Source organism: Dasypus novemcinctus, chromosome 5 (assembly GCF_030445035.2).
Source record: "Dasypus novemcinctus isolate mDasNov1 chromosome 5, mDasNov1.1.hap2, whole genome shotgun sequence".
Lineage (NCBI taxonomy): Eukaryota > Metazoa > Chordata > Mammalia > Cingulata > Dasypodidae > Dasypus > Dasypus novemcinctus.
Genome location: NC_080677.1, coordinates 60,082,383 through 60,108,090, shown reverse-complemented (window position 1 = coordinate 60,108,090; position 25,708 = coordinate 60,082,383). Strand labels below are relative to the sequence as shown.

The 25,708-nt window shown below is 40.2% G+C and overlaps 2 protein-coding genes across 11 annotated transcripts in view; both read right to left on the bottom strand.

Annotated features, from left to right (window-relative positions):
- FAM133B (family with sequence similarity 133 member B) overlaps positions 1 to 663 on the bottom strand; it is a 32,520-nt gene extending 31,857 nt beyond the window's left edge. For 8 of the 9 annotated variants that reach the window (XR_009185828.2, XR_011648818.1, XM_058296977.2 and 5 more), the window contains exon 1: positions 519 to 663. Coding sequence is in view for 6 of the 9 variants with exons in the window: in XM_058296977.2 (XP_058152960.1) it covers positions 519 to 542 (24 nt within the window). In the remaining 3 variants the exon portion in view is untranslated. The remainder of the gene's footprint in view (positions 1 to 518) is intronic. The other variant, XM_058296981.2, reaches the window with a different exon arrangement.
- An 11,200-nt stretch (positions 664 to 11,863) lies between these two features.
- Positions 11,864 to 25,708, bottom strand: part of CDK6 (cyclin dependent kinase 6) — a 236,182-nt gene continuing 222,337 nt past the window's right edge. For both annotated transcript variants that reach the window (XM_058296973.2, XM_058296974.2), the window contains 2 exons: positions 23,799 to 23,934; positions 11,864 to 21,268 (listed from right to left, as the gene is read on the bottom strand). In XM_058296973.2, the coding sequence (XP_058152956.1) occupies positions 21,122 to 21,268; positions 23,799 to 23,934 (283 nt within the window). In that variant the 3' untranslated portion in view covers positions 11,864 to 21,121. The remainder of the gene's footprint in view (positions 21,269 to 23,798; positions 23,935 to 25,708) is intronic.

Sequence of the window (25,708 nt, the reverse complement as noted above, 5' to 3'; positions counted from 1 at the left end):
GGTTCTCAGACTGGAGGCCGGCTGCAGCTAGAAGTGGGCGCGTTGCAGGCCCGCGTGTTGCAAAACCCTCTGACCAGAGCTCCGCGTCGCTGCGGGGCGTTGCGCAAAGCGTCTCTATCCCACCCGGGTGCGCAAAGAGAAAGGCGCAGAGCAGGGGTGGGCTCCCGAGGCGCGAATGTGTCTTGCAACATCCCTGGGCCCCGGCCTTTGTAGTAACACAGAGGATGGGACCAATTTTCTCCGAGCTCTTTCGGCACTAGAAATTGAACACTGCCGGCCTAGGTGCGGCGGGAAGGGAGCCAGAGAGCAGCGCCAGAGGGCGCGGTGGTATGCAGATGGAGACAGGAGCCCGAAGCCGCCAACTGCACGAGCAGCGCACGCGCGTCTGGAGCCGGCGGGGCTGCCGAGTCTCCCGGCCCGAGGTCTAGGCGGCCGCGCCTCCGCAGGTACGGAGACGGGTCCCGTTCTCCTGCTGTCGGCCCCGCGTCGCACCATTGGTTTCCCTGTTGGGTGCTCACCACGCGATTGTCCCGCTTCCCCATGGTGCCCGACGGCTCTCGGAGCGCACGGCCAGACGCCGAGGAAGACTAGGCCAGAGAGTCGGCCGAGACAGGCCCACGGCAGATCCTTCAGTGCCTCCCCAAGCCGCCTAGAGAGCGGCGCCGCGCGGACCAAAGAGGCCACGCCGCCCACAGCGCCCCCTGCCTTGATGGAGGAGAGGCCGGCGTCGGCGACCACCCGAAATTCCCAGGGGTCGCCTGGAAATTCTTGTTCTTTATCATCCTTCCAAGATCAGGCAGACACTGCTGTTCTTTGCTTCCCTCAGCCACATCAAGGGGCTTGCTTCCATTTGCACTTTAATCATTTAGACTTCTTTTCTGAGTGAAGTACTCATTTCAGGTGTTGCAAAGTTTTATTCCAACGTTTATTGTATAGCTTGGCTTTGTGCAAATACTAGGAATAAAGTGACAATCAGAACAGACGTGGTCCCTTACAGACAAGTGCTGTCATAGATGTAGTGAACGAAATCAACCTTTGGTTAAATTCCATTCATTCATCACCCATGCATTCATTTTATGGATATTTATTGAATATCTGCTTGGTGCAAGCCACTTGCTGGGTAACTGAAAGTTAGATTTGGGGTAGAAGACAAAGATGATTAGGACACAACCCCCACCCCCAACCCCACCCTAAAAAAAAAAGGCTCAATTTCTGTCCTCAAGGAGCCTGTTTAAAACCTGGTAGGAACATGCACATGGCCAATTCTATTGCATGGCATCGCAACGTTTTGTCAAGGAGGCAATTTGGGCTCTAGAGAAGGGTATCTCATATTTATTAAGCGCTTATAGAACCTGGATAAAGCTAAGCCCCTTTGGGCCCATGTTAGCATAGAAAGTAATTTAAAATTACTTTTTGCATCCTTTCTGGTTTTTTGTAAAATGGCAAAATGGGGCTTACACTGATTACATACAAGAAAGATCTTAAAACTATCTTTTCCAATCTATGTCTCCCTCTCTTGTTTTCTGATGTTACATTGCAGAACAGATGCTCCCAACTACCATTTTCTTTCTCAAAACCTCCCCAAACTCTCTCAGTGAATCCTAGGTTAAACCGTGGACTTTAGTTATAAAAATGTGCTATCATCAATTGTAACAAGTGTTCCACACCATGCAAGGTGATGGTGGTGGGGTAGTATTTGGGAATCCTGTATTTTATGCACAATTGTTCTGTAAAACTACAACTTCTGTAATAAAGGGAACAAAAAGGGTCAGGGGAAGACATTCAGGTGTGGTAGCATAGATCATAAGTGGCAGAGAAGAATAAGGCTGGAAAATTATATTGAAGCAAGAGGTAAAGGGTCTTTAATGCAAAGGAAAAAGTTTGATTTTATACTGCAAAAAGTCTTGAACAGAGAGCAATATGAGCATCGACAAGGAACAAATGTGGCTTAAATTTGCATTTCCCTAATAAACTTATCTAAGGGTACCTATGACAAAGGGCGTATGGATAATTCACTCGGGAAGGGACTTACAACTTGAATGGCATTCAAAATTCATAACTCAAATGATATCTTTAAGATTAGGAAGACCTTGGGTTTATATTCAAATTTTATAATATAGTTGACTTTCATGAACTTTTCATTGTTCTTATGTGGATATTTGAGAATTTCAACAATGGGGAGAGATACAGAAACCCAATCCACAAAATCAAGTGTCTTGTGTTTGGACAGACATATCCCTAAAACATAGATGGAAACATAGTGCTTTCAAGTTTGAAGATAACAACCTTTGTGGTCATCCAACTATATTAATTGAAATAGCAAAACACAGGAAACAAATGAAAAATCCAGCAGAGGTAACTGGTTAAATACAATGCGGTGGGAAGCAGATGTGGCTCCACTGATAGAGCATCCGCCTACCATATGGGAGGTCCAGGTTCAAACCCAGGGCCTCCTGACCCATGTGGTGAGCTGGCCCGCACACAGTGCTGATGCGTGCAAGGAATGCTGTGCCACACAGGGGTTTCCCTCGTGTAGGGGAGCCCCATGCAAGGAGTGTGACCCTCAAGGAGAGCTGCCTGGTGTGAAAAAAGCACAGCCGGCCCAGGAATGGTGCCGCACACATGGAGAACTGATGCAGCAAGATGATGCAATTAAAAAAAAAAATACAGTGTGATATATCCATGCAATGAAAAACTATTTAAGTATTTAAACAGTGATGCAGAACTCTGTGTTGGTATGGGAAAATGGTAACTACAGATTATTAAGAGAAAGTGAGAGGGACGCAGACTTGGTCCAAAGGATAGAGCGTCTGCCTACCACATGGGAGGGCGGGGGTTCAAACCCCGGGCCTCCTTGACCTGTGTGGAGCTGACCCATGTACAGTGCTGATGCGTGCAATGAATGCCGTGCCACACAGGGGTGTCCCTGCGTAGGGGAGCCCAATGTGCAAAGAGTGCGCCCTGTAAGGAGAGCCGCCCAGCGCAAAAGAAAGTGCAGCCTGCCCAAGAATGGCGCCACACACATGGAGAGCTGACAGAAGATGATGCAACAAAAAAAAAAAAAAAAAAAGAGAAAGTGAGAATTATAGAACAATATATATAGTACGATAGCATATGCATAAATGAGAGGACATATTGGTTGAACTATATGAAATTACTAGCATTCAGTAATTTTTAACCTATAAGAATGGAATTTCATGTGGTGATTCAACTTATTGAATATGTCCAGGAAAAGTTACACAATAAACCCCTACTCTTGGTCACTTTAGGGAAGAGTATTAGTGAGTTGAGAAGGTGAGGATAGGAATTTTTATTTCCCACAGTTTCCTCTTCAATTGTGACTTATTTTCTTTTATGAAAGCCTGATCATCTAATTAACTCCCCTTCTCTGACTCCGCACTCACCATGGAAATTTTGGATGTGATATTGCCTTCAGTGAGAGAAAACGACCAGTAAACATGAAAATCTTGTGCTCTCAAAAGTTATATTTCTCACTGTAAAAAATATATATACAGAGGACTTTTAAAAATAATTCGAATCATGGAAACCAACCAGCCATTACCTTAAGTTTCCTTTTATAAACCCCAGGTTGAGTTCTATTAATGGATGGAGGCAGTGGAAATTACCAAGTAAAGTGAGTCAGAAAGGAAAATTCCTGATGTCCATGAGAACTTCAAATGAATCAATGGGTTATAGTTTCACTATAATTTTCCTCTTTTTAAATCCCCGTTGAGATGACTCATAAACTATAAAAGTTATTGGTCAACTATTTCAGGTTGACTTTTGTTAGCATTGAAAGAGAACATCTTTAATTTTTAAAAAAATTAGCTTTACTGAGGTATAGTTTATATGTAATAACACCAGTTAAAAGTATAGTTTGGTGAGTTTTGACAAATGTATATAGTCATGTAATCTACATCACAATTGCGACGGTTTGCTCGGTCGGTAGAGGTGGGGTCTGGCTGCGGACGAGGGGTCGGTCCAGCTCAGGACGAGGGGTTGGTCCCGCTTGGGACGAGGGGTCGGTCTGGCAGCAGACGAGGGGTCGGTCTCACAGGGGTTGCGCGGTTCGGTTGACGGGGTCGCCCGGAGAAGCAGGCGACGAACTGGGGACAAGGGAGGCCAGGCCCTTGTCGGGGGCTCTCAGGACTGGAGGGCGCACAGCAGAAGAACTACCGCGGAGACGAGGTAAACACGCAGGTCCACTTTATTGAGGGAGAGGCAACAGTTTTATAGGGGCTGGGGAAGGCTGATTGGTCGAAGCCACACCCTGCTCTGATTGGTTGCCGGCGAAAGGTCAGTGGGAGGTACTGGACGGGGGAGGGGTGGTGATTAGGGATTGGCTGTTGCTGTTGCTGGGGGAAGTGGCAGGGCTTAGTGATTGGTGGCTGCTGTTGCTGGGGTAGAGGGCAGACTGGAGTTTCCCCACGCAGGCCTGGCTGTTGCTGCTGTCGGGGGGAGGGAAAAGGGCAGACTGGATTTTTCCGCCCTGTGCCTGCGCAGGGAGAAAGAAGAAGAAGGGTGCCGCCCCACAAGACATCGTGTGGCGCTATCTGTGAGGAGGGGTGGCCGCGGAAGCATGGCTGCCGAGAAGGGGAGACCCGAGGGCACTCTGCGCCCATGCCGAGCTCCCTTCAGGGGTGGCGGTGAGTCCGACCAGCCACCCTATTATGGGGGCAGCGGCTTGGCCTGCCGCGGCTGCTCCCCCGCCAGGCCAGCAAACCACACTTCAGCCCGAGGGGTGACCGCAACAATGAAGACTAGAAAATGTTTTCATCCCTCTAAAAATGTCCCTCATGCCTTGTGTGCAGTTAATCACCCACCCCCTCCTAGTCCTTGGAAAACACTATTTTCTGTCACTATAATATTGCCTTTTCTAGAATTTCGTATAAATGGAATCAAACAGTAGCTAGTCTTTTGTGTTTACTTCTTTAACTTAGCATAATGCTTTTGAGATTCACCTGTGATGTGTGTATCAATAGTTGTTCCTTTTTGTTGCTAGTAGTATTCCATTGTATGGATAAACCACAATTTGCTTATGCATTCATCTTTTCTTAAAACTTTTAATTGAAATAACATATATATGTGTATATATATAGCGTATATATATATATATATAAAAACAACTGAAAATTTCTTATTTTCAGTTCACTTTCAAGTGTACAATTCAGTGGTATTAATTACATTCATAATATTGTGCTACCATCACCAAATCCATTACCCAAAGTTTTTCATCACCTCAAATAAAAGATCTGTCTCCATCAGGCAATAACTCCCCATTCCACTTACCTTCTGCCCCCACTTTAGGTCCTGGTAACCTGTACTCTATTTGTCTCTATGAATTTGCTTATTCCAAGTATTTCATATAAGCAAGGTCATACACATTTATTTTATTGAGTCTAGCTTATTTCACTCAACACGATGTCTTCAAGGTTCATCCATGTTGTTGCATGTATCAGAACTTCATTCCTTTTTACAACTGAATAAAATTACATTGTATGTAAATACCATATTTTGTTTATGCATTTATCAGTAGATGGACACTTGGGTTGATGCTATCTTTTGGTAATTGTGAAAAATGCTGCTATGAACATGAGTGTGCAAATATCTCGCCAAGTATTCTTTTGAATACTATATATATAGAAAACAGTATATAGAGTATGATAGCATATGCATAAACGAGAGGACATATTGGTTGAATTATTCAACCAATTCTTTTGAGTATATACCTAGAAGTAGGATCGATGGGTCATAGGATAATTCTCTATTTCTCTCTCAAATGCCAACACTTCCTCTTGTGCTCTTGATCCCAACTCTCCTCCATTTCCAACAATTTTGCTCCTGCTTTTATTCATTTTCTCTTTTTTCCTCAACTTCTCTATCTTTTGAATGGACTCTCATTTCAGAAAAAAATTCTCTGACAACACCATATCCTCCTCAAGCTGCTTCATTTCTCTGTTCTGCTTCATGGGTAAGCTTCTCAAACCATTGTTTCTATGTCTTTAACTCCAGGGCAGGTAAGGCAGGCTGCTTGTGCTCCACCCTGTCACTCAGAGTCCCAGGTTCCTATCATCGTATTTTTCTGTCATGTCTAGAGTATTGTCCTTTTCTGCATGGCCAAATCTGGATCTTGGTCACGTTCGTGTCTCAGGTCATGGAGAGGGGAAGCCTGGGAGGAGTACACTTGCAATAGATGAAGGACAAGGCCTGCAGTGGAGTTGAGGCTGGGTAATGGGTTGCCCTGTTCCTCACTGTTATGTGAGGGAGAAGAAAACCTTGTTCTTTAAGTGACTGTATTTTTAGGTCTCTAATTATAGCCTTTCAACCTAAATAATATAATCTCTAACTGTACCTGACAAATCTATAGGAATGTTTAGTACGTGAATGTCCAATGCTTATTGTGTCCATAAAGGAGCATTTGATCACACTTCAGCAAAACCCTCCCAATCTTGGAAGCAGATTTGGCTCGACGGATAGGGCGTCCGCCTACCACATGGGAGGTTCGCAGTTCAAACCCAGGGCCTCCTGACCCGTGTGATGAGCTGGCCCACATGCAGTGCTGATGTGCACAAGGAGTGCCCTGCCACTTAGGGGTGACCCTGAGTAGGGGAGCCCCAAGCTCAAGGAGTGTGCCCTGTAAGAAGAGCTGCCCCGCGCGAAAAAAGTGCAGCCTGCCCAGGAATGGCGCCGCACACAGAGAGCTGATGCAGCAAGATGACGCAACGAAAAGAGACACAGATTCCGGGTGCTTCTTATAAGAATACAAGCTGACACAGAAGAACACATGGTGAATGGACACAGACAGCAGACAACTGGTGGGGGGGGGGGGCGGGAAAGGGGAGAGAAATAAAGAAAAAATAAATCCTAAAAAAAAAAAAAAATCCTCCCAATCTGGTAATTGGCATCACCATCCTTCCAGATGCTCATCCTGGTCTCTTTTCTCACACCCTAGATCAGTTCATTACCAAGTCCTATTAGTTTTACTCTCCACATTTATTTCAAATGCATCCACTGCTACCACTCTGATTTGTGCCATCATCATCTTTCACCCAGATCCTTCAGTAATTTCCTCACCATTGCCCCTAAAAATGTAGACCTTACCATATAATTCCTATTATTAAATGCCTTAAAATTCCAGTTTATTATTCTGGCCTATCAAGCTCTCTCTTCTTGGCCTATATCCACCTTAATCTCATCTCCCATCACTCTTGCCCCTCACTCACTATGCTCTGAGCATACTGGCATCCTTTCTGTTCCTACTTCAGACCAAGCTTTTCACATCCTTAGACCTTTCAGTTGCTCCCCCTGGCTGCCTCAGTCTCATCCTTTATGCCTCAATTCAAAGCTTTTATGATTACCATATTTCAACCACTTTCCATCTTGTTACCTGTTTATTTCCTCATAGCACTTGTTTATTTATTCTGTCTCCCACACTAAAGTGTTAGCTCCAGGAAAGAAAGAACCTTGTTTGTCTTGCTTAATTTCTGTATCTCTGGGGTCTAATGTTGCCTGGAACAGAATAGAAGTTCAATAGGTGTTGGATGAATAAATGAATAAATGAGTTTCCAGGGACCAGATGACTTAAATGCAATTGCTAACATGTGTAGATAACTATTTGCACAGGACTGCTCATGGAGGCACCTTTTCAAATGGTGAAAAATTGGGGGATGGGATGGGCAGACATATTTATCAAAGACGATTGGCCAAGTAAATCATGGTGCATTTATATGCTATGTAACCATAATAGATGATGATATGGATTTATGTTTATTGAAATGACAAGTTATCCAAGATAACTGAAAAGCAAACAAACAAATCCCAAAGCATAACTTATTGAAAGGGGTCCACAGCCTTGTTGTGGTGATGTAAGATACTTCACGTCTTCTCTATGTCAAGCTAGGTGTCTAGAAATTATTTACTGAGTTATTAGCAGTGATTTTTTTTCCCTAGGTGGTGGATTTTAGGTACTTTAAATTTTCTCTCTAGTCATTTTATATTGTTTAAATATTTTATAATGGTGAGTATTTAAGCAGCTTCCTGAACATGCAAAATATGAAATTAAATTTTTGGGATAATTTGTATAAACATTTAATATCCACACAATATCTACTTTTTTCCTTTCTTATATGATTATACGATTATACAGAACTGTTGTTATTCTCACCTGGAAGTGAGAATGGCTTGATGATATAAGATGGTTTGTAAACCATGTACCAGAATGTGTGGCACTTAGTGGGGCTCACTGAATATTACTTCCTCCCTTCTCCTCTTGAGAGTGCCGTTTTTGCTTGCAACCACGGTTAAATAACACGGTGTCACTATTAAACCCAACCTGCAGGAGGGAGGATCCATTATCACAAACCATCACTGTTGAACTAATGAATTACCTGGTGTCTCTTGACACTCCTGCCGCTTTATGTCAGATGCTTGTCAAAAGCTGAGACCTGAGTCTGTGTTCAGTAAATAAGGGTAAACTTGACTTTCCTTATCAGCCTTCTGAATACATTGTCAGAATAGATACCATTTTCTGAAGAGGAGTCCTGGAGATCACAGGAGGTAGTGTGGTACAGGAGTTACAGGCCCCTTCTAAGTGCTAATGTTTCCTCTGGTTGATTCAGTATTTCTCAAAAATTTCCACAGAAGAGTGAACTGTACTGAGGGGGATCTGATGATGTAGCTTTATGCAGCTATCAAAGTCATAAAATGTCCTTGAAATCATCTACATTATTTAAAAAAAATTGAATTTTGCCTTCTACTCCATATCTTTTAAATATATTACTCTTAATAATGTCTTTCTTTAGTGAAAAATGTTTTTCTACTTGAAATAAAATTGATGCTCGAGGAACATAGACCTTGTTCATCCCTAGCTTTGTATACTTCTTGGCATGGCCTAGGTTTCTGAGAACCCCAATTTGAAAAGTGCAGGCTGTTTTTGTTCTTATCTACACTTAAGTAGGGGTACTCTTCCTCCACCTAACTTTTCAATTGCTTGAAATTACAATGCAGGGTAGGGAGCCCTGTTGTGGGTTGAATTGTGCCCCCCAAAAGATTGAAGTCCTAATCCCTGGCACTTGTGAATGTGACCTTATTTGGAAATAGGGCCTTTGCAGACAAAATGAAGGTATGGTGAGGCCATATAGAATTAGGGTGGGCCCTAAGAGGTAAGGAAGGACTCTTTTGTAAAAATGTCACAATAAGTATGGCCTGCTAACACCTTGAGTTTGGTCTTCTAGCCTCCAGAGCTGAGAATACATTTCTGTTGTTTTTAAGATACCACATTTGTGGTACTTTGTTATGGCATCCTAAGGAAACTAATACAGACTTCAAGCTGCAGAGCTATATAGAAAGAAGGGGGTTGTAGTGGGATTTTTGCTGTAATGAATAGCAATTTTCTTGAGCTACCTTAAGTGTTTTTTTTTTTTTAAATGCTGGAGGCAGACTTCATTATAAGGACATGGGGAATTTCAGAACCCAATAGGAACCAGAAGGCTGTCTGGACTCAAGTATCTGGGCAGTTCCTTCTCCCTCCATAGGTCAGCTTCCCATGCTTCTCTGCACACATGAGGAATTCAGCTACCTGAAGCCCTTGAATTTATATGTAGCAGTCCCAGACATATAAGAGATTGTCACAGTCAGTCTCGCAGACCCAAATCCCATGAGGAGAATCTGGTTGCTCCATCTGCCATGTCTAGGAGAACAAGGTTTGCAGAACAAATATGGTCTCCTGGGCCCCATCTGGAAGTCTGAGGGAACATCTGAGAGTTCTTTCCCAGAGCACAGGGAGGTGTAAAGTGGGCAGACAAACCAAAGGGAGAAATCAGTGGCAAAGGCCCACTAGGCTTTTAATGGAACGCAGTGCTCACTGAATACAGCAGGAAAAAGAGAAGGGTATTTTCATACACAGCTTCTAATAAGAAAATGGTCTAGTCAGTCCAGTTGTAGATGTCTATGGTTTCTGGAAACACATGTAGTTATGACTATCCTCTTAATAAATCACCAATTTTCAAGTCCTCAATAAAAGTGAAATTCTAGGCTTTTTGTATTATCCTGAATATTTTGGTTAAGTTTTAAAAATTTTATTGCAATTTAGGGCCTATTTAAAGAAAAAGTTTTGTTTAAACAAAAAGTCCCAAGGGGAGCTTGCAGGGAATTCTGGAGGACTAAATAAAAAAAAAAAAACCCAAAACCTAAAGGGAACATATTTGTCAGACAGCAGCAAAAGTTCCCTTTTTGTTTATCATGTAGGATCTCCGAAGTTTGTCTCCTCCCATTCCCACTTACTCTAATACATATGTGGTCAAACAAAAATGGGCAAACATTAACAAATATCTCCCTCTTTAAAATCCTTCAGTGTTCCAAACTCCCTAATATGGCCTCCATCCCCCTCCCCCAAACCCTGGCCAAGAGCTTTTCAAACTGTAGGTCATAGCCTATGAAAACAATTTAGTGTGATGTCATCAATATTTTCAGAGTAGAGTAGAAAAAAAAAAAGAGAATACGCATGGGGCGCACGTATTGTAAAACTTGTTTACAACATAATTATATGTAAGTATGTACCAGATCATCCTGTCAGATTTTATTTCTATAGATCATGACCAGGATGTTTGAGAGCCACTGCCTTATGTGCAGTCTCACCAATCTTCTCACCCATTCCTGCCTGCTCCTTCATCAGTGCAGGCCTTTGTGCACAATGCTCCTTGCTAATACATTATTTCTCCTTGCATGACCGGCAAACACTGCTTTCTGTTTTTGAGTCTGCTTGGGTGTCATTTCTAATGTGAAACCTTTGCAGATTCCCATGTTATCAACAACTGGTTATACAAATCTTTTTTTTTAACAGCCCCCTTCTTCAGTATGTAAGCGTAGGAAAGGACTGGCAATGGCTTCGTCATTTGTGCATCTCTAATGTTCAGCACCGTCAGTTAAGGGCTTGATCAATATTTGTTTAATGAACTCAAAGCTCAACGAATGCTATTTAATTTTCATTTTTTAAAATCATTTGAATCCAGAAAAGGAGTCTCAAAATAAAAGTTTAAAACACATTGTACTAAAGCTTCCTATTTAATTACACATAGCTCAGTACTGTTATATTCATTTTACATGAAAATAAAAAAAATAGTCAGGATAGTAATTCATTTCCAAGAAATCAGTTAGAAATTGCTGTTTTTATTTGCTACTGATATTTTTATTGTAAGAAGTTGTACAAAAGGTACAAACCATTTTGTTTGCTTCAATTTAGCTCGTGCATTAAGTGAAAACAATTAACTTGACAGTGACATTTCAACACCAATTAAAAAAAAACAATGAATTCAATTATTTGACAATACCTAAATTTGCATTCTAGCACCCAGTAAGACATCCAGTTTCCAAAGGATCATTCATGTGTAGTCCTCTGAATTTTTTGACATTCTACCTTCGCGCTTGCAAGAGTCACCACTGCAGTTCTCCCTCTTCAAAAGTTTTCGAGTAAGGCACAACCTAGAATGGCTACATCTGACCTCAGATCTCAGGGTCATAAAGCATCCCTTACTTGAACTACTTTTTTTAACAGAGAGATTTCTAGTGATGAGGTATTTAATGTAAGGCTTTTATGGTCCTTGGATTACATATTTTATGCAACTAAACACCTTTTTTTGGATATCCTCTTCAGGCACAAGGGTCTAGATAAACTGACCTGAATTTTCATTTGCCTCAAGGGGACCAAGCAAGAGCATTTAGCTCAGGAGGCTATATGAAGAGGGTAATCTTAGAGATTTTTTTTTTTTTTTTTTTTGCCTCGGGATGGCTTTCTGTGTGGAATGGAGGGAAGGTGGCTAAAGTGAGATGGCCCTTCCTATTCTGCTCCTGTCTATACCCGAGGTCATTTTTCTCTGAGGGATAATAAACCCGGATCCCACACATGAAGGTCCCTGCTTTCAGAGAGCTGTGTTGCACCCACACGTGGGAAGAGCACGGGGTTTTGTACACCCTGTGAGGAAGGATACCCAGGTTGACCTGACAGCTCTGTGTGGTAACCCTCAATCTCATGTACAGGGAAAAAAGGAGAAGCAATATTGAAAACCGAGTCATCTGCCAAAATTCTTGTAAGACTGTTCCAGGCAGTGAATTTCTACACTGCTTCTTTTAACCCGCTGAACCCAAAGCACCAAAACAGAGCATTTTGTAGCAATATGAGCAAACGGAATGAGAATAATTATGCACCTTTAAGGAACATGCACCCTTTTAAGCCTGTACCCTGATATGAATATAGCAGAATGAGTTTCAAGTATGAAGAAATACAGTAAAAGTACAGCCTGCGATTGGGTTGAAAACAGCAGCCTGGAATGCGGTTGGTATTCTTGGTTATTTTTCTCTTTGTGCCACAACGGCCCAAACTAAATGTTTGCAGAATGACTTGGTTTAAAAATCAAGATGGATGAAAAGAAACTAGCGTGGATTTGTAATTGGTGTCATGAGTACACTACGTGCCTGCATCAGGAACCTTCTCATGAGGACTGTGTTGAGCGGAAGGTCAAGTGGGGGTGTTGGCCTGGCCTAGGCAGGCACAACCGTGGTGCCTAAAGGATCTCTCTTCATGTCTCTGTTGCCCAAAGAGCGGCAGAGGTGGATGGGTGATCTCGTGCAGAAGCAAGGAGGATTTTAGGAGGAGGGTAGAGATGCAGGGGCTGGGGAAGGGGTTGGTCATCTGGGCTGGCTTGCACAGCCTAGATTATTACCTGACATGCACAACCTCTACATCTCCAAAACCATGATTTCAAACACAGAAACCAACAGGTTAAATGTTCAAATTAGGATTTTTCTTTTTTACTTTTAAAACATTATTATAAGAATAAGTTGAAAAACAAAAAAGCTTACTGAGTATGACACCCATGCCAAAACCTTGAAGGAAGTTTTAACCAGACCCTATGGGAATGCAAAACACTAATACATTTTATAGAGAAAACATGCTTTTATAACATCTCAGAAATGATAATCCTATAAAATTCTCTAGTTCTAAGCTAGACTCTATGGGAACCGATATTTACTTTTCTTAACACACACTGCTCTTCTAAACAAAACACTTGCCCTTTAACCTTCAGATCAAAACCTAAAATACCAGAAATGCAACAAGCTTTTGCACTGTTGGTCATTGTTAGTTGTTAAAATCCCACTGTTGATAATTGTACATGCAATCCTTGTTTTTTTTTTTTTTAATTACTAGACTGGATTGCTTCTGTACAAACTCAAGTTGCCTGAAGCACAGAAACTTAAGACTCCTCTATCTGACACATTCTGGAAGCCTCAAGGCACAAACTGACAGTTCTGCTTCTACAGAAAACTCTCACATTGCTTTTATCTGCTCCCACTATTACATACAATTCCTACGGGAGAAGCATCTTCACAAGGCCAGGCCAGCGGAGGCACCACTCAGGCACCCATCCCTGATTGGCTCTATTCCGGTGGCCATCCGGCAAAGTTTCTAAATTAAGGCAGTAACTGAAATGCTTGTCTAGCTTTAGTTTCTATTATGCTATGTTTTTATACTATACTATATGCATATCTGACAAAAGCAAAACTATAAACTCCTTTAAATCCTTTATATAAAACACCAAGATACCAAAAAGACTATATCTACAGTCTAAAATTCTAGTAATCATGTTAAAATGCATGCAGCTTATTAGGGGGCTTGGTCTAATTTTTATTTTCTTAACTCCATCAAGACCACGATAATGAACATTAAATGCAAGTCCTAACACTTTCTGCCTTCAGTTGTACTTTCACAGGACTAGTGTGATTCAGAAATAAATAATATATGTGAATAATAATAGAAATAATTTATGCAAATGTAGAACAACTTGAAATAAAAATTCCCCACCTTATTAAGTGCTGATCCTAGGGGTAGTTGGTGCCATTAATTCCATGAGCTAATACATTTATTACTGGTCACAGGAAAATGAATACAAAATAAGTGAGGAACTATAATAAACATGTGTACATCATTGCAAACACAGGACCAGAACGAAAAGATGATGATGATGCACTTGGGGGTTCAAGAAATGTATTATTGCTGGAATCTATTTTCATTTATTCAGAGGCTTCAAGGTCAAATTTAGAGTTGCTGGTGATCTCAGAAATATTGCTAGCTAATACATATTATTGCATTTCATAAAACTTAAGATGAGACTTTCAAGTAAGTACATACGTATTTTCAGAACTTTAACCTAAGCACACCAATGGAATTGAGCTAGAAATCAGAGTTGGAAATTAAATAATTGTGTGGTTCTATGCCTGCTCATTAGTGCTACATATAGTTTTTGGTAGTTAATATGTACAGATATGTATCTGCTTTAAAAAACCTACATTTGATGATCCAAACTCCTAAAATAAAGGCGGTGTTATGTGCATGATGAATTCACACAAAAAAGTTCTTCTAAACAGGAAAATCCCTTCATTCATGAGATAATTTGTTTACATACTTTGAATTACTTGACAGAGAAAGAGAGAAGAATTTTGAAACTATAGAGTTAGGAGCTTTTGCCAACTGAAGATGAAGCAGAAAATAAACAAATTTTCAAAACAAAACTTTTCCAGGCATATCTTTTGCCATAATATATGTAGAATGATAGAAAATAAAAAAATAAAAACATCTTTCCTGTAATTATACATCTTTAAAAAAAAAAAAAAAAAGCTGAGCTTAGAGCCTGAGAGATGCCTGGCAGACAGCTTCACACAGAGCAGCCTCTACTACATCTCTTTATACCCGAACTTTCAGAGAATTGTGTTGTACTTATTGATGCACAGAAGGCACCTGTTTACTTCTAGGGACATTTTACTTCCTAAGAGTGCAGAACAGATGCCTCTGGGACAGCAGCAGGGCACACTTCGACCTCGGCCAGTATTCTGGCGGGTCTGTACATATTTCAGCCACTAACAGGTGAGTCTCGGGCAGGCAGGTCTCCAGTTAGCTCTGCCCACTGCCCCATCTCTGCCTAAGAAGGGGCGGGGGAACCATGCAACTCACCTGCAAGGTTTTCAGGTGGGAGTCATGAGCAAACGGAATTCAAACTGGCCCACCGATAACCAAATCTAGGTTTTAATTCGGCCTTTCATTTAGGGGCTTTAGCTGGAATTTACTATGGTGGGATTTTGAGCAGAAGGATGAGGCCGATGCCTTCTTAAGGCACTTTTTATAGCCCCGAGTGTGTGTGATGTGTTGATTCAGTATGAATTAGACTTGTCTGCCTGTTACTGTAAGCTAAGCAGACACTCTTGAGTTTCTACCACGCAGAAGGAACAACTGCCTTCTCTTGTGCTGTGCTGAGGAAACTTTGAAAAACACTATACTTTCCTTCCCCCTAAATTCCAGTGACACTGTTGAGGAAGGTGACTTCAAAAATTAACTAAACCATCTGGAGAATAATGGGTTTCTTAGCAGAACTGTGATTTAAAACCTAAGTGCGTGTGTGTGTGTGTATATATACACATACATACATATACATACACACACACCAAGTCTTTTAGTATTTTAAGCCTCTGTTTCAGGGTAGAAATTCTTCAGAAAAAAGTAGTCTTGTCTACTTAATTATCGCTCCATTAATTATTTCACTTATCTGATTTTTAAAACCAGGATGTGTACTTGCTTCTGTGTCTAACGGCTGCTGTGGTAGGAAATGTGAAGCAGCAGATTCCCACCTAACTAAACTATTTTGTTCACAAATGAGGGTTGCCTTCTAATAAGCAAGCCTTGTCCATTTTTAACTTCTGTGCCTAGAAAAGTGCTAGATGGGTAATAAGGTACCTTTAAAAATACTTCTTGAAAACTGAATGACTAGGCTTTCTTTACTCAAATGATCAAAATGGGTCTACTATCCATCCTCAAGCAAATTTATTTTGCCAGGAAACAAACTGTTCAGAAACTAGCTAATGACCCAAACCCATAAGCTATAGAACTTTATGAAAGCTATTAGTCATCTTGAAAAACAAGTGCTAGACAAGAGTTAAATAAAGGCAGAAAAATAAAATAAGAAATAAAATCCTTAAAAGTACCTCTTTGGCCTTTGTCTACCAGGGTTTTTTTCCTTCTTTCCCCCTCCCCCTCCCTAAAGTGCCACCTCATCGACTATAATGGAATAAAACAAGAACGCCCATCCTAAAGACAAGTGTGAATTTAACAAGCAGGCTTTTGCAAGAAAAAACATTTCCCTTTCCTACCATATTAACTTCAAACCTCTGTAACTAGATCCTTGGAAAAAAGCCTATGTTCAATTTTCAGGTGGCTCTTCAGTTCTCTTCCTGAAGGACTGAGCATCAGTTGTAAAGAAACAAATATGTGAATGGAAATCATTCTTTTTATCTGAATTAACTTGGAAATGCTAACAAAAACATTTTGAAAAGCAGATTGGTACCTCAATTAAAAAAAAAAAGAGAGGGGAAAAAAAAACCCAGACCTTTTCTCTTTCTACATTTCTGTTGTTTACAAAGGTCAGAAGAAAAGGCCAAAAGAATATTTTCGGTTTATTTTCTGAAAAAGTACCAGTTAGAAATGCTTGAGATATAGGTCTGTAACAAATGGCCACGAAAACTATGTTGAAAATTGCACTGATATAAAAAAGGGAGCTGGTAAGAAATAAAATCATGTTCTCATGCTTTTGAGGAGAACACTTACTAATTATCTGAGAACTTACACTGACAGGCTTTTGGTAGCCTCAAGAAGTCTTTCCATTGTGGACAACTGAACATGTAAAATACCTAGCTAATTACATACCTAAATGTATTTAATGCACATGATAAATGGTTTTGGGTAAGGGTCACAATTTTTTAAAAATCCTGGTAGCATAGTAAACATATGCCTTTTAAAAATTTGTTTTGATTTTTACAAAGAACATTCTTAATCATATGTAACTATTAATAGCATAGGTTCATGTGGTTAATTCTTTCCCATGAAAAAAGGAGGGAATATGGATGGTTTAGTTTGCTGAACTCAACCTTCGAAATGGTAACCTGTGCTTGGTAACTTGTGCTTTTCCATAAAATTTGTTTTTGAACATATCAAGTCCACAGTTGTCAGGTGATTTTTTAATATTAAGTCCTTACAACATAATTGTTAAAAACATATACATCCTTCAACATTAATCTTGAAACTATCCTTTGAATGACTTTACTTACTCTCAATTTTATCTATCCATTGTCCACTCTTCTATGAATAATTTTTAAAGTTTTAGAAATCAGATAACATCTTTATTTTTATCTGTCACGATGTAAAACATTCATTTTTAAAATTCTACCAATATCTATGAATTTATAATAATATTTTACTATTTTTTTCCCTAGGTAAATATTCTATAGTTCCTATACTAATACAATTAAGTATTTATGGTGGCATATTAACTTTTCACATTATTCCTTCTTATGCCAAACAAAAGCCTGCCTCTGAAAAATGTGAGATACTCTCATATGCTTATCATAAAAAGAGTCAATTGTAATTTAAAAGAAAGGAAGTAATTCTTTGGACAGATGAATTTTAATATGAGTATGATGTCAGGAAGCTTACATGATTTAATTTCCATAATGGAATGAGATTCTCATTCCAATAGGCATCACTTTAAAGCGAAGCAGCTACAGTTATTTAAAAACTGAATTCGAATAATAATTTAAGGTTCAAAATGACTGGTACTATTTAAGTTTCTCATCAAGACACTAGCACACTACAGATTTTTCAAATGAAAAGGAATACATTTTCTTTAAGATTTTAACACCATGTGTACTCTGCAATTTTTATTTTACTTAAAATTCTGAGATTCCATTCTTAGGTGAGAAATTCTGGACTATTTCAGTAAGTCACCTGGGACTAAATGAAAAATCTGTCATTCACTGTGTGTGCTTCCTGAGAGAAAATCATGAGAGTATACAAAGGGCTGAAACAGCGCCGAGTTTTCCTCCAGGACAGGTTTTTTGCACCTTGAATTCTCATCTACTTCAAAGGAGGGACAAAGAGAGAGGATTCAGCCCACTGGGTTCTTCTTATAAGCCCTTATGAATTTTATTTTAAAGGTTAGGTCATTACTGCCCTTTTCTACGGGATAGCTTAGCAATGGCTAAATGCACAGGTTTCTCTTTATCTCTTTTTAAATTGCAATCTGTTACCACTCCACCCTGCACAATAATTCCTGCAGTATCTGGGCTGCCAGAACAACATCTTACAGAAACTATGTGGTATGTTCTTGCACCAGTCTGAGTAAGAAATTTCAATTGTGATTTCAAATAACCCTTGGATAGAGTGACTTTTTCAGCTAAACACTGCCCAGCTTTTGGCTAAAATATCTAAAACCATATGTCACAGAAGAATAAACTGTGTTCACTAAGTTCTTATTCTGGTATGACGCTTCAAAGTGCCCTAAAGGCAAGGCTGCTTGTGTGGGATCTGGTTTTCAAAAGGGGATGAGCATGGAAGTAAAAGACAAGAAACGAGAGGTAACCACTCAAGTGCAACAACCACACACACGGATGGAAGAGCTGGGGACAGTCCCTGACAGAGTTGAGAGAAGCAGATGCCCTCTCATTTTGCAGCATGAGAAGATAATTTGCCAAATCTAATGCCAAAATGCTTGGGCTTTATTTTTCTCTATAAACACTACTGAGAAATGAGCCAAAAGCATATTCTAGAAAGAATTTAAAATTCTAAAGAATGCGGAGAAAGTCCAGTTTAGAACAGCTGCATTTTACACTTATGATACTTTTAAAAAGCAACAAATAAAGCTATGTTCACTCTAACCATGGATACTGACCAAATAGCTCATGATGAATCAGTGTATTAAGTTTTTGAATTAATTTCTAGGCCCTAGGAAAAGTGTCTTGAGTATTCTGATCCTTGATCAAAGGGAAGGCAGAACTCACCTTTCCAGGTGAGACTGAGAGTACTACTTACCCTGAATGCTCTGGATTAATTATATCTCAAGCATTTACAGTGATGACAAAACATAATCAGTGTTGTCACAATGAAGAAAGTATAAAACATTCTTATGGCCCAACTTCTCACTTGTATCTTGCTTTAGGAAAAATTATTCTATCCTTTGAACCACCAATTAGAACAAGGTTAAACAATATATGTATATAAAAAAAGAATGGTTCCCAATCCAAAAAGTTCTCAGGAGAAATGTCTCCTAATTTTTCTCTTGTTCAAGACAGTCATATGCAATAATAAGCTGTCAAGAATTTAGTAAGGCTTACAATGCAGAAACATCATCTGAAACATTTTCTACTGAGGGAATTATTGTCCTTTTTTTGAAAATCCTAACTCTGAGCATGTTGTTTCATGCACTCAAAACATGAGTCAGAAAAAGTATAGCTGGCTAAACTGCCCCCAAATAGTTTACTTGTTTTTTTTCTGGATAAGGGAGCTGACTGTTTGAGCACTGAAACCATGTAACATGGCATAGATGGTCTGGAAGAGAAAGAACTGTAGAAAGCTAGAAAACAAGAGAAAGAGTGAAGCTGTTCATGATGCCAGGGCCAGGCTGGCTCTGCAGAAAGCAGGAATACGCACAAAACTCTAGGAAGGAGCACAGCCTGGGGGATGGGAAAAGATTATTTCACAGAGTAAATATACATGGATCTCTAAAAATAGTTAAAAACATTCCCTTAGGCACTGCGCTGACAATGTATTCTATAAAAATGTAAAACACTATAACAATTTAAAGCAGTCTATGTGCTGGTGGAGTAGAACAAATACTCTACTCATTTCCTAGGTAATAACAGTGAACATACCACATAGGATGATCACATTAAAATGAGAACATACGGGACCTTGCAAGAACTGGAACTGAGACCTTGAGCCATAACCTGACTCTGTATATTTAGGAAATGTTCATTGAAAGAAATAAAGCAGGTGATGTGTGGGAACAGCTCAAGCAATCTATTAGTTATGCAATGTGGTAGCAATATATATTATAGATGTTGGGGGATAGACCAGATGGATACTTTGTAAATAAGGTCGTGTATGATGGAAAATACAGTGTAACAGGTGGGGAATAGTTCAATGGCACTCCTGTCTCTAGTCAGAGCAAACTACTCTCCAAATCAAAACAGGAAACTGCTTCTGACAAATTCTTAAAAAACAAAACACAACAAAAATAAAAAAGGAAATAAAGAAATTTCAAATCAGGAAATAAATGCATTTTCTACTTTTTGGACAACTTTTTTTTTCTTTTTAAACTATTTGAGGTACATTCCCCCTAAATCTATAGCAACTAATTAAAAGCTTATAGGGTATTTTCCAAAAGAAATAATAAAGAATGGTATTATACAGAAGGTTGAAACTGACTTAAAATGAGTAAATTCAGCTTTTCAGAGAGTAAACAGAATGCTGCTTTTAAAAATAGGTCTCTTAAAAGGTATTAGGATTTTTTTTTTCTTTTTGCTGTGTGTACAAAACTTTATCCAGATAGTGATCTTTTACTACTAGCAAATTTACTGCTTTTGGCCAGAAAAGAAATGTTGAGGACATAGGCTAAATGCTCTGTAATCTGAGAAGCCCATTCTGGTGTCTGGTGAATCACCTTCAGTCAACAGACGCCTGTTACTTATCTGTCACCTTTAAACACCTTATTGGTCTTTAAAGTTCAATTATTCTATGTTCACAATAAGTAACACTTTGAGAGATCACAAAATATCACACACACACACACACACACACACACACACACACACACACACACACACACACACCCTCAAAAGTACCAAATGAGGCCCGGGCAGCTGTGAAGAGATTACATCATAGCTCAGCTGTGCCTGGATTGCTCACTTCACACGGGCAGCATTCAAAGTTAGAAAAATGAAATGGCAGCACAATTGGTCAGCAGCTTGTCTTCTTCTGGAAAATGTCCAGATTCTTGAAACAAACAAACAAACAAACAAACAAACAAACAAACAAACAAACAAACGTAAAGCTGCAATCACTTTTGCAATGATTTAAAAAATCAGTAAACTAGGTGGTTTCCTTGGAGAAGCAGAGCCCATCCAAAAGATGGTGGCCAGAAGGCCTCCAGATAGTGATCCTCAACAGCTCTGTGAGACTTTCCTGGGGGACATGTCAGCCCCCAGGGGTCTTCTCCTGCACCATCTGCTCCAGGCAGCTGCTGGGACCTCAGGCTGTATTCAGCTCCGAGGTGTTCTGGCTGGGCGGTAGATGTGAATCCAGGTTTTCCTTGCACCTCTCCAGGTCGTGGAAGTATGGGTGAGACAGAGCGCTGTAGGCAGATATTCTTTTGGCTGGATTGAATGTCAAGCACTTCTATGATAAAGAAAAAATAATCAATTGACATAAAACATGTCAATGTATACAATATGCTTACAAAATTAAACATTGAATCACTGCATGTATTAAGGATGCCTATAATGAAATGAATATTTATTTCACTGGACACTAAATATTATCTAGACAGTACTCAACTTATATATGTCCTTCACGTATAAACTGGCTCTCAGGAAAAGTCAACACTTGTTGGGTGGCCTGTGAACTTTAAACTACCCAGGATTTCTCTCCAAGCCACCTCAAATTACAAGATACTTTATTATTATTATTGTGGTTGTTATAGTATGCATATAACCTCACTTAGACAGTGATTCTTCTAATTTTAGCAAAGCTAATGCTACAGTCAGAGACCTTTAGCCTAACTTCTTATCCTGTTCCATAGCTTGTTAGTGAGCAGGGGACAGAAGGCAATCGCCCTGTGCAGCTGTAAAGGATAATCACAGAAAAGGGTGCCCAGTGGAGGAGGCAGGTAAGGAATAAACCCTAGCCCCCTTTCTACTACCAAGCCATATGCCTGACCCCAGGGTTGCACCTGACCCTGGGAAGAGGAAGGGGGGGTGCTTTCCTTTTAGTTACATCAAGGTGTCATATGGGTTAACAGTAGCCCTATAAGGTTCCAAGAGATTGACTATATTCAATTCAAGTCAATAGACTCTATTCCAGGTTGTAAACTCAAATGCAGAGATACCAAGATGAATGAGTGGGTCTTTGTACTTAAGGAGCTTCACATCCTAGTTGAGCTCCTCAGTTTGGTCAATTTGGCTTAGGTTATTAAGGTAGAAGGTGAAAGGAAGGAAAGATGAACCTTTAAGGGTAGCAATCTCTATTCCCAAATGACAGATAATAAACTGTTCATAAGGTTTCCCTAATCTCAGTCCCTTTTACAGTACCATGTATACTCCAACCCCAGGTAATCATCTTCTTCAAATCATCGTTCCCTTTCCTCTTCTTATCCTTTCCTCAACATGTCCTGATTATCCAGCATGTGGCAAGCACTAATTAATGATGGTTAAGATCCACCCAGTGCACCAAGAGCCTACAAGAAGTAGATGACTAAATGAACTTCAGCTCTATGATACAATGTCCAATGACATTAGTTGGGTGTTTTAAGCATAAATGAATTACAGTCCTCAAGGTCATCTGAAGATTTAAATGTATCATGGTTATGCAAACCTCTTTCACTTAATCTGGGTCCCCACCCTTAAGGAGCTCAGAGTCCCAGTTGGGTCCTCACTGGATTATGGACCCCTCAGATCTTCTGTTGAAAGCTACTGACCTAGAAAATTCTAAATATCTAATTCATCCTAGCTCCCTACTAGTTTTTGGAAGCCAACCTCCTCATAAGGTCTTCTGAAAATCAAAAAGCCAAAGTGCAAGTAGTAGAAGGAATTTGTTGGTAGTCTCCAATGGCAATAAACATCTTTAGGAGAGCTTTACAAGGGTTCAATTCCCAAAGGACAGAAAAGCAGGGGGAAATTCTTGAGTCTGAGTTCTCTCTACCCAGAATCCAAGGAGAAACATTAGAAAGGGAAGCAGCAAGTTTAATCCCCAGGACATAGAATAAAAGAGAAAGAGTTGCGAGACTATGTTCAAGTTAGAGACATGTCCTTAGAACTTTATTTGGGAGGAAGCTTTGTCCCCCTAGCTACACTGATGACTTAGTGCTGGGGAAAGGGTGGGGAGAAGAGGAACAGAACTCCACAGCCAAATGTATTTTCTACTGAGTGTGTATCCTGTGTGCCTACAAACAGTTTCTTGGACAGATATGAAGGGTTGTTAATTTGGTAGGTAAAGGGTAACCACTTATTACTCAGTGGGGTCCCAGAGAAGGAGAGAAGACTATATGGGTATTCTTCTATCAAGTATTCTAGCCTCTACACATAGGGAATTATGTACAAGGCCAAGGATTATGAATCTCAAATAGGGCACAGAAGACCGTATTTTCAGTGAGGTATTTTATATGTGCATGGCACATTAGATACTTATTAAATAAATGGAAAACTGAAAAGATTATCACTGGATGTTCCTATAGAAAAACATCTTCCCAACTGTGTGCCTATTTAAGAAAAGGAACATAAAAATGACAAACAAGGCTGTTTAAAATAGTGTGAAACTGTAAACAAGGGAACATTTATTTGTTTATTTTTTGTGGGAGGTACTAGGGATTGAACCCAGGACCCTGTGCATGTGAAGCATGCACACTCAACCACTGAGCTCCACCGGCTCCATCATATTTACTTCTAAAGAAGCATATGTCCAAAAGAGTCAACAGGCTTTTAAGGCAGCATTCAAATGAATGTTCAAAGACGGCAGATTCAAGAATGTGGATTAGAATATTTCCCTTTGCACGGGAACTGAAGATGTTCCAGAATCAAAGCACCAGCTTCTAAAGGTGGGGAAATGAAACCTGGGGAGAGACTGTTTCCTCCCAGCCCTGTGTGGTCCTGACACGTGCTGCCTGTGGCAGGTCTCTCATCAGTGCTGACCACCCTACATGGCATGCACTTACCAGAAGTAGGTCTTTGCCTAGTTCATCAATGTCTGTCACAAACTTCTCAATTGGTTGGGGTGATTTTGAATGAAAAGCCTGCCTGGGAAGGGCAACATCTCTAGGCCAGTCTTCTTCTCCTGGAAGTCCAATCACACTACAAAAGAACCATATGTGAACACAGGCATTAGTTGCTATGCTGAAGCAGTTTTCCCACCAAATTCTAGATGCAGGCCAAGTCCAAGGGGCAGGCAAGGGGGATGCAGAGCCCCAGAAGCCCCTCATTTGTATGACTCCCAAGAGATTCTCATTCATCTCTGTCCTACTGCAATATGGTGATCAAGGAATAGAGGGTAACCTTGCAGAAGAATCATAAACTTCACTAGGAAGAGATGAAAAGTCACTCTAGCAGTACAGATGTAAATGTAAGAGATAAGGTAGAAATGCAAAATACGGCATTATGAAGAGGCAAACCCTGATATAACTGACCAAGCGAGATCTGTATATTCAAAGGAGATCCACACAGGCACATAATATTTTCCTTTATGCCCCAAAGTGCTCTTGTGTTTGGCTTGAACACCCAGTATTACATACTTTTATCGTTCTCATCCAACATGGTTTATTAACACATAAATTTAGTTGCATTTTTGGTTAAAGAATAATTTTCCAAACAATAATCATATACATTTAGGATTAGGGAAAAAGTGAGGCCTAATGTTATGTTAGTCCCATCCTACGCAAAACATTTTTATAAAGGAAATCTATGATATTCCAAAGTGAGCAAACAATAAATAAAAAGAATATTATTTATGGCTCTCCTGAGAGTAACTGTGGAACCAAAAAATGTGGAGAAAGCATCAAGTGATTAAAAAGAGCACAAGCTTTAGAAATAGGCACCTGCCACTTAATGGCTGTGTGATAAAGGACAAATTACCCAACCTCTGTGAGCCTCAGTTTACTTATCTATACAACAAGGATCAGTGATAATTTATATATAGCACGTACCTGGCACACATACAGTATCTGTCAAAATCAATATGTTACCCACTATTATCACAATAAGAAAATAATGTCATTGTTAAAGACACAGGGGTTCCTCCGATGCAGGGGAAGTTAGCTGATGGGCTGCATTTGCTGAGCTGGCCAGGAAAACTCAACCTTGGGGAGCCATCAGAGATTTTGGTGTCCTTCCTGAACACCTTTCATAGGGCACTTTGGAGCTAGTCTGCACCTCCTTTGTTAGTCCCTGGCCCTGTTTTGGCTGGGAATGACTTAATTGGGAAAGTCCTCCCTGGGGTGACCCTACTCCCAGAATTTGCCCTCCAGGCCAAAGTAGTGTGAGACAATGAAAGGAATGTAAAAACTATAAAGGCAGAGAGTCTGGGACTTAGGCCTGCCAACTTCAGATACCTAGAAGAGGGAGGTTTTTCCTCTGGGAAACAGAGGGGACAATCAAACTCAAAAGGAGAACTCCCAAACAACTAAGAAACAAAAGCCCAGGACAAGACAGAGGTCTAATAATACTGGGAAAACCCTGCACAACGCATTTGTCTTGGGCAGACCTTCTTGATAGGAGGGCTGAAACTCAAAAAAATCTCTATCACCAGCCAGTTACAAAACCAGGAAACAGACATCCCAGGAAGTAAATCCAAGAGTTAACATTTTAAAATATTAAAATGTACAGTATACAGCAAAAGAATACAAGACAAAGAAATAGGAAATGATGGCCCATCCAAAGAAAGAGGATAAAAATACAGAAAACACCAATGAAGATGACAATGTGGACACACCAAACAAAGCCTTTAAAAAATTACCTTAAAAATGCTTAAGGTGGGAAGCGGATTTGGCTCAATGGATAGAGCATCTGCCTACCACATGGGAAGTCCAAGGTTCAAACCCAGGGCCTCCTGACCCATGTGGTGAAGCTGGCC